This window comes from Rattus norvegicus, chromosome 9, assembly GCF_036323735.1.
Source record: "Rattus norvegicus strain BN/NHsdMcwi chromosome 9, GRCr8, whole genome shotgun sequence".
Lineage (NCBI taxonomy): Eukaryota > Metazoa > Chordata > Mammalia > Rodentia > Muridae > Rattus > Rattus norvegicus.
Window position 1 is genome coordinate 18,495,749 of NC_086027.1, and position 9,733 is coordinate 18,505,481.

Below are 9,733 nucleotides of genomic sequence, written 5' to 3' on the forward strand. Positions count from 1 at the left end.
CAAGGGCCTGGGTCTCAACTGAGTAGTCTGGCCCCTTTCTGGACTCACCTGTGATCTTCCACTCACACTCTCTCATAATTAATGCTTTATCGTATGTGATGTCAGGGAGCCTACAAAACAGGAAGCTCTTTGTTTTTGATAAGCCAAACCAAAGTATCATTCACTGCCACTAAGTCTGGACTTCATTAGTTGGTGCCTTAGGTATAAGGGCCCCCGTGACCTGACCACTTCATTCTGACCTCTGAATGCCCGAAGTGCTTATGCTCAGAGGTGAGCCATTCCAAAGGTGCCCTTATCCCCTAGAAAAAAGATTGTTTTGTTTGTATTTTGTTTTGTTTATTTGTTTTTGCTCAGAAAGGAAGGCTGGGAAAGTAGTTCTGAAGAAATCAGGTCAAACTCAAGCCCTGGAGTTTCCTAACTGTGTGACTTGGGACAAGTTATCCAATATCTCTGAACTTCTCTGTACTATGTATAAAATAACACTAATAATGCTTTTGGGGGGGGCTTACCTGGGGAAATGAGGGAGTCGTGAGCTCCTGTCAGACATGAGACATAGTAGGTTCTCATATTCTTAGGCAGTGTGCCTTGGAAACTCTGAATGTGGACCACTGTCCCATACCCAGGCCCAGACTACCCTGCCAAAGAGAAAGTGGGAAGGCCTGAGCCACACCTCCCTGGGGATCTGGCTCTGTGATTGCTGGAAGATCCAGGCAGCAGCAACAGAAGTCCCAAGGTCACCTCAAATCCATATGAGAACACAGAAATAGTATAGTCCTAAAGGCCTGTGTTTGCCTGGGCAGGTCCCTCTGTGATGACCCAGAAGGGTAGAAGGTGGCTGAAATGGGTCTTACGTAGCCCATGGTGACAGGCCAAACTCTCCTGGAGAAAGTGCTGGAGGAGAGCAGCTTCTGTGCCCACCTCACACCCCTAGAGCTCTTAATCTTTTCCAGGTCAACAAAAGGTGGCCTAGAGGACACTCTGTGGCAAGAGAGCTGGACATTTCCTGGTGTGTTAGCAAGGGCAGATACTGAGCCCATGGTGGAAAGTGGTCCTCTCAAGGCTGGCAGAACTGTCCTTGATAGGACACTGTGTGCCCACAGGAGGCATTACTCAATGCCAGCTACAGTGTATGGGGCTATAAGAGGGACTTCACAGAGATAAGGGTTTGCTTGGGGACAGCCATTCTATCCCAGGGCCAGGATATGGACTCAGCAGCCTTGGGGTGCTTTGGGGTAGCTACAGGCCACCTCTTACTTGAGGCAGTCTTGCCATTCTTTCAGCAAAGGCACAGCTTCCTGACCTCCCCCAAAAGCTGACTGCTCCAAGGATAAAATACAGGCTAACTTAACCAACGTCTCACAAATCCATGGGAGAGGTCGTTGTTGTTGGTGTTTGTTTTGCTCTCTGACTTCTTTAAGAATTGAGGCCACTATTTTTTTGGGGTAGAACGCTCTGACAAGACCAGGCAAGCTTTGAAAGTAGTTTGTATAGCATGTTTTTGTTCTGCCCTCACAAAGCACTCAATCTTTAAGGAGGTGCCTGCCATGTTTCTCGCTGATGGTGCAGCTGCATTCTTAGGCTTTCCCCTGAGTGTGCTGGGAACATTGATATTCTGTCCCTGCCCCTGCAGGGCAGTCCACAATCAAAAGGTTGTGGCTTTGTTTCCTTGTTCCTCAGCTGGTGGAACTCTTCTGGTGAGGATCGGGAGGTGTGGCCTGGTTGGAGGAAGTGTGCCATTGGGATGGGCTTTGAGGTTTAAAAAGCCCCTCCCATTCCCAACTAGCTCTCTCTGTCTCGTGCTTATAGATCAGATGTAAGTCTCAGCTATTGCTCTAGTGCCATGCCTGCCTTCTGCAATATTCCCCACCATAGTGGTCATGGACTCTAACCCTTTGAAGCTATGAGCCCCCAAATTAAACTCGAAATAAATGCTTTTTCTTTTAAGTTGATTTAGTTACATTGTCTCATCACAACTGTAGAAAAGTAGGACACCCAGGCCTCCTGAGCACAGGGTGACATTCATGTTTCTCCTAGCTTTTTTCCTCGAATACGTAAGTGTATGTTTGCCATAATTACCCCGGTGCAACTGAAATGGAAGACGGAGACTAGTGAGAACTTAGAAGCGAAAGTCCCAATATGTCTCATGATCACAAAGGAGGCAGAGAAATCTGGCCACTGAGTGTTCACGCCGGATTCTCTCAGCAGCCCCACCCCCGCCCCGCTCATCAGAACTACCTTAAGATCAAATCCTCTCACAGGTATATGGCCTCAAAACTCCCAGCCTCTGTTGATTTCCTTTCACACAAGCGAATGCTTAGTTGTAGTAATGTCTGCAAAGCAGGCTCAAGGATGGATTTGGGTGGCGGAGGCCTTCAGAGAAGGTACCCTAGTAGGGAGGAGCAGAGGGAGAAGCTGGGGTGAGCTGCGTTCCGGTCGGTCTCCGGGTGACTGTGAGCTGGGCTAGCTTTCAACAATCTTAAAACAAAATGGTCTGTTATGAACCAGCCACACCAGTTGTAGGTTTGCAGGTTGCCGGGAGACCTTCTCCTCCTCCTTCCACAGCTCCCCAAATCTAGAACACACATGGAAGGTGTCGAGCAGGTACCAAGGGTGGGAGAGAATGGGTTGGATTAGATTTAGCTTGGTGGTGCCCCAGGAATCTGGGAACCGGGTTGGTGATGTGAAGCAGAAGAATCGGCTTCTGAGATCTGTACCCGTCTCCACTCTCTGTGCCTTCTAGTTCCAGTGGCGGTTCTCCCGGAACGACATCCACAGCAGGCAGACAAGGAAATCCAAAGGGAAACCCAGCGCCGGAGACAAGCAGCAAGCGGAAGAGAACGAGAAGAATCTAGACGACCAGTTCTCCAGGGCTGGAGATGCGGGAAACTGTGTGCTGGGGGCACAGCAGTGGGGCAGAGCCTCTGAGGTCAGGGAGCAAAGGCCGGGCTCAGCCGCCGTGCAGAACGGCCCCGCTGGCCACAACAGGGACTCGGTGACCCTTAGGCACTCGAATCCCAGAGCAGAGGCTGAGCTGGTTCCAGGCCCCGCTCCAACAGAAGCAAATTGAGTCAGTAGTTTGTGCCAGGCCTGCATTGTGATTGCAAACCTTGGGAAGCTTGCTAGCAGCTGGTTTGTTCTGTGTTGTTACCGTTTGGCTTGACCTCCCATTGTTAGCCCAATGGCCCTGTGAGGGCGGGTCTCCGAAGGTGGTGTTTTCTGCACATCCACTGGAAAGCTGTCTTAATGACCCACTTATATTAGAGGGCAAGGTTGGGCCGTTCCTCCTAGACCTCAGGGCTGGAGGCCTGGCTCCGGTCCCGCCCCTTCCACAAGGGAAGGTATGGGCCACAGTGCCTGCGCTGCCCCACAGGGCGCCAGAGCACATCTGGGTCAACTTCTGGGACATCCTTCGCTACAAACCAAGGTTTTTCTGCTCACTCCTACGTGCTGCTGCTCTGGGCAAGAACTTAGTGACTTTAACCCTGCAGCCTGCCGGCTGGCCTCTCCACCTGAACTCTGGAGACCCTGCTGATGTGGAAGGCAGAGATGTTGGAGAGGAAGCCTCCTGCCTGTCTTAAGATAGTTATAAATAGGGGTTGGGGATTTGGCTCAGTGGTAGAGCACTTGCCTAGCAAGCGCAAGGCCCTGGGTTCGGTCCCCAGCTCCAGAAAAAAAAAAAAAAAGAAGAAGAAAAAGATAGTTATAAATACTGGCGATCTGGAAGCAAACAGGTAATTCCCTACGGCCCGGCTCTTGTTCAAGAAAGTATTCTGTGTTAATGTTAATGCCAAAAAAAATGTTTTTAAATTTTGTCTTCAACACATGTACGAATATGTTGTCATTTTTGAGCAGTTGGTAACTGGGTGCCCTCGTGTGCTATTTCTGTTGACGTGTCATTGACTGAGTTGTACGCCGTGCCTGTCACATGTTTAAACTGTCCATAAAGTGTTGTTAAGGCTTTAAGTAGAAGCATCTGGCAAACCGTGGAGAGAGAACACCAGTTGTCTCAATGGAAACAGCCCTGTCTCTTTCTTGTTTAGTTATTTAAAGCAATAAAATGACCTGAGTTTAGTGCGTGGTAAGGAGTGAGTATTTGGGGGTTGGGATTTAGCTCAGTGGTAGAGCGCTTGCCTAGCAAGCGCAAGGCCCTGGGTTCGGTCTTCAGCTCTGGAAAAGAAAGAGAGAGAGAGAGAGAGAGAGAGAGAGAGAGAGAGAGAGAGAGAGGGAGGGAGGTGAGGAGAAAGAGAGAGAGAAAGAAGTGAGTATTTGCCGTGTCCGGCAGAGGCCTTGGACATGTTGGACATGGAGGGCTCAACCCCTCACCCTGGTGACAATTACATTTTCTACCTCCTACCAGTGTGGTAGACCAGGACAAACAGCAAAGCTACCTAAACACAGCAGGATTTCAAACTTTGGTAAAAAGAAGTGGAAAGTGAAATCAGATGTCATCCAAGTGAGTGAGAGGGAACAGGTTAATTCCAACACGTGGTTTCTAAAAGTTTCACGTAAGTTATCTAATAAGGAAAATTTTTCTCATCTCCAAGTTTGTTAAAAACAAGACCTGCAAACCTGTGAAGAGGGCAGAACCGCAAAGCCATGTGTGGCCATATCTTTTTAAGTTTTAATTTTCTGTGTCTGGGTGTTTTGCCTGCATATATGTCCATTACACCAGTTTCCTGCCTGAAGCCTGCTGAGGTCAGAGAAGGGAGTCAGGTCCCTGGAGCTGGGGTGGCAGACGGTTGGCCGATCAGCTTTGGCTACGTGTTGTAATAAGTAACATTTATGTTTTATTTGCTATGGAGGAACTGGAGGAGTGTTTTTAAAATTCAGGATGTTGTCCAGTGTCAGGCTAACAAATGATACTGGACCGTCTTCAGGGGCCTCGCTGCTTCTTTTCTTCTCCCTGAATCCTGCTGATTCTGGCAGGATGGCACTGTATCGTAGAAGTTCTCAAACTAGCTATACATTGGAAAAACGGGGGCGGTTACCACCACCAACAAAAAACATATAAGCGAACATGTTTGAATATCATTAACCTAGTCCGATGTCAGTGAAATGTGATTATGTCGCAAAACAAGGTAGAGTACCATCCTTTCCATCCATGGACTCCGTGCTTAATGTAAGTAAAATCATCTGTTCTTTTCTCTTTCTTCAGCTTTTCTTTTCTGCACAGAACATTTCTAAATTTATTAATTCAGAACTGTAGAAAGCTTAAAAACCTTTAATCACATGTGAGAATAAACTTATCAGGTGTGCTTCCGTAATCTTTTTAATTAAAATAGAATTACATCATCCTCCATCTTCCCTTCCTCTCTCCAGCCCCAGCTATGTGCCCCCTCGCTCCCTCTCACATTCATGCTGTCCTTTTTAGATTGTTACTGTTCCATGATTGCTGGAACACCACACACACACACACACACACACACACACACACACACACACACACACACACACGTAAATACAACCTGCTGAGTCTATTCGCTAACACGTGTGTGTGTGTGTGTGTGTGTGTGTGTGTGTGTGTGTGTGTGTGTGTGTGTGTGTGTGTGATTTCCTACAGTTTTCTAGGTTGGGCTCATGGAGTCCCCCTTGTAAGTCAGTATCTCTGTTGCTGTTGTCCTTCAGGTCTTTCAGCAGCCATGTTGCTACAGGGAGGATGCAGGCCCCAGCACCCCCCACCACCAGCCACAGCAACCCCCCCCCAGCTCCAGTCCCCCCGAGCCCCCCTCCCCCATTTCTGGAAAACATGGTCTCAGCAGGTTTCCCGGTCCTCTGGATCTACTATCCTGTCTTCTTTTCTAACTCTTTGTTCTCTGCCAGTCAGATGCGGGAGTTGTCTCGTAGAGATATTCACTGGGGTTGAGCACCCCTCCATGACTGTTCTCTGGACTCTCACCAGCCGTAGTTCTTTGTCATGGTCTCCATCTGTCTTGAAGAAAAGCATCTTCGATGAAAGCCATGGGCTGCAGTTACCACGGGAATAAGGGTCTGTATTTAGAGTGCAATTGTGCTGGTCCAATAATGTGGGCACAGTAGGTTCTCCTCTAAGTGAGGTCCATGCTCACCAGCTCTGGTATTAGCTGGGTTTCCAGCACCAGGCATGGTCACACAGCTGGAATCCTTACACCAAGATGAGTGTCGCTATCGTAGCTGTCAGGACTGGTCTTCATCGTGGTTCATAGGTTTCACAGCTGGGTAGGATTATGGGGTACCCACATCTCCCTTGGCAGTTTGCACAGACCTGCTGATACTATTACAGCTAGTCTTCCTGGTAGAGGCTTCTGGGTCTAATCCCATTGAAATCCTTGTGCCCAAAGTCCGTGGTGTCTTCAGAAATAGGGACTTACCTCCAACATCTGGGAGGCACCCAAAGGCAACAGTAATAGTTGAAATCATTTTGGGAGTCTCTTGAATTCCTCTGACCAACAACTGGAAAGGGTTTTTTCCATGAGGTTTTGTTAGATTGTCTATGGCTCTGCAGGGAGGGTCATCAGCCCACATAGCATAACTTCATTAAAAATTCTTATGCGCATAGACATATATATTGTATATCATCTTACGTATCCTCACCCTGGGGCACAAAACAAATCTCGATACATTCAGGGAAAAATAGGCAAGAATATCATTCCTTCTGGCTTTTCAGAACATCCCTAGAGTTATTCTTCCCTCTCCTTCTGTATGGACCTTCTGCCTTATCCCGAATGAAAGCACACACCACAGCCCGCTTAGTTCCCTGGTTCCCGAGTTTACTTTAGATCCTGTACTCATATGTGGACATCTGGAGCTAGGAACCACAGATGAGAGAGAGCATTGGTTTTTCTGGTCCTGGGTTAGCTCAGCCAGTGTGTTTTCTAGCTCTATCATTTCCCTGCAGACTTCATGATTTCACTTTCTTCATAGAGTCCCACTGTTTATGTACCTGGTCTTCATCAGCTGAGGAGCATTTGGGTTGGATTTTTTTGAGGCAGGGTCCCTCTATGTAGCCCTGGCTGGTCTGGAACTTCCTGTGTAGACCAGGCTGGCCTCTACCTCACAGAGGTCTGCTTGCCTCTGCCTTCCAAGAACTAGGATCAGAGGCGTGCACCACCACCACCACCACCACCACCACCACCACCACCACCACCACCACCACCACCACCACGCTTGGCTCCTTCTGAAGGCACTTAGAGCTATGGATTTCCCTTGTGTGACTGCCTTCAGTGTGTCCCTGGGGTGTTCTTGTGTCGCGTTTTTATTTTCGTCTGGTTCAAGGATTTTTTTCTTCCGTGATTTCTTCTTTGCCCTGTTTGTCATTCATTAATGAGCGGCCTGATTTCCACGAGACTGCACGTGCTTGTTTGCTGCTGACGGTTTGTTACTTTGGGGTCAGAATAAATAAAGTTATCTCATTTTTTTCCCTGAGTGTATTGAGATTTGTTTAGGAGAAGCTTCCATAGACTGCTGAGTAGAAAGTGTACTTTGGTGTCTGGGTGGAATATTCTATAGATATCTGTCGATACATGAAGTCTCTTTTAATTCTGCTGTGCTTCTGTTTGTTTTTGTCCAGATGACCCCGTGAGAGAAAGCAGGGCATTAACATCACCTACTACATCAGCGTGATGTTGATCCGTGTCTTTTATTTTGGTAGTGTGAGTCTCTTGGAGCGGGATGCGCCAGAGTTTGAGCTCTGCACTTCTCCGTTAATTGTTCCCTTGATTAGAAACGAAGCGTCTTTTATCTCTTCTGAGGAGTCTCAGTTTGAAGTCTGTTTTGTCAGACGTGAGTGTGGTACTGAGTGCCGGCTTTCCAGTCCCTTTTGGTTAGGGTGTGGCTTTCCATCCCTTCGCTTTAAGGCACTTCCTGTCTTTAAAGCTGTTTCCTGGAGACAGCTTCCGAAAGATACATTTTGTTTCTCGATTCGGTTCAGATAGCCTGTGTCCTTTAACTGGATACTTAGGGCGATTGATAATAAAGTGATTCTTGGAAGGTGTGTGTGTGGGTTGCAGTCCCTTTGCTGTTTGTTTTGCTGCCTGTGTGCTTAGCGTCCCCTTGGGTTTCAGTAATTACTGCTTCGTTTATTTTCTTTCTTGAATCCCTCGGCTTCCCTCACCCTCTCTTCATTTCTAAGCATCCCTAAGTATTTTGCCTTTGGTATTCTCTTTGCGGCTGATCTGGAGGACAGGAATTCTTTTAGCCTGTTTGTTTGACAGAAAGTTTTTATTTCTCCTAATATGGCAGGCAGTTTTGCTGGGTCTGCAGTTGGCATCTCTGGTCTCTTAGAACTTACGTCCTAAGGCTCTGCTGTGTTCAGAGTTTTCATTGAGATGGATGTGGTGGTGCGCGTCTCCAGCCCCAGTGCTCAGGAGGCAGAGGCAGGAAAGAACTCTGAATTCAAAGCCTGTCTGTCTACAGTGTTAGTTCCAGGCGAGACCCTGTCGCAAATAATTAAACGTTTGCATTGAGAAAGCAGCTGTTATTCCAACCTTTGTTTGCTTCTTTTGCTTATGTAACTTAATGTTTTTTTTTTTTCTCTTGCAGCTGTCAGTACTCCTTTGTTCTGTATGTTTAGTGTTTACAGGCTGGTGCTGTGGGGAGCTTTCTTTTCTGGTTTTATCTATTGGCCTTCCGTATCCTTCTTGAATCTCTATGGTGTCTTTTCTTAGTTTGAGGAAGTTTATTCTCTGATCTTTTGGAAACCCTGGTCTGTGCCGTTGACCTGGGCTGCTTCTCTCTCTCTCTCATCTATGCCTGTGATGCCCAGATTTGGTCTTTTCATGGTGTCCCGAGTTTATTGCATATAGAAAAGTATTTTTATATTCTTTGCTTGGGTGGCCTAATTCTCCTCCTTTATCCTCAAGGCCTAACGTTCTAGCCTCTACTCCATTCTCCTTGTGAGGCTTTCTTTCCCTTGTGTTTTCTAGGTAAATGATTGATTCATTTCCTTTTTCTTCAATACTTGTTTCTTTAATTGAATTTGCCTTCCCAATCCTAGACTGTCTTTGTCATTTCATTCACCGACGTCTGTGTTTTCTTGACTATTACCTTTGAGTTCCTCAAGCCTATTCTTTCCTCTTCCTTCTACTCCATGATTTCTTTGAGGAAGTTTGTTGGCATTGTTTTAGTTCTGGAATTTATCTAGGTTATTCTCATCAGAGCCCTTCTAAAGGACCGGGGCAGAGGGGCCTGCTGATCCTAGCAGGCAGTGATGGATCCTGCTGGTCTATTAAGCTGACCTGGCGTCTGCAGGCTTCAGTATTTCCAGCCTCTCATAGTTTGGAACCACAGTACGTGGGATGTAAACCGTTTCATGCCTTTGAATACGCCCGAGACCAGAGTTCTTCCTTTCCAGCACCCTCAGTGCCCCATACTGTTGGCTTTGCTAAGCCACTGTGGTGGCAACGTTTGTCCTCACTGATGCCGACAGAAGTGTGACAGCAGCATTTATGAGGGCCAAATTTATGTAGTGGTGGCAGTAAGTGACAAGGGGGTGAAGACCTGGTGGCTCCTCATCGGAACCTTTGCATCTCCAGCCCTCCTGTGACTCACTGGAGTAGCTGACACTCGATAGAGCAGCTCCAGAAACCATTAGCCTGCATTCTAGCAGCCTGCATCTAACCCAATTCTCATAATATGTTTTATCTATCTGCCCTTGAATCAAAAAAAAAAAAATCACAGATGATCCACGCCGGGAAATGCTTCTCAGCAAGACCATGTTGTCCTCAGACCCGTCCCTCTAACAGCGTGCTGTGTATTC

General features: G+C 47.3%; 1 protein-coding gene across 2 annotated transcripts in view; it reads left to right on the forward strand.

The window, feature by feature from the left end:
* Rftn1 (raftlin lipid raft linker 1) overlaps positions 1-4,071 on the forward strand; it is a 197,677-nt gene extending 193,606 nt beyond the window's left edge. For both annotated transcript variants that reach the window (XM_063267578.1, NM_001135011.1), the window contains exon 10: positions 2,741-4,071. In XM_063267578.1, coding sequence (XP_063123648.1) covers positions 2,741-3,067 — 327 coding nt within the window. In that variant the 3' untranslated portion in view covers positions 3,068-4,071. The remainder of the gene's footprint in view (positions 1-2,740) is intronic.
* Positions 4,072-9,733: the final 5,662 nt, after the last annotated feature.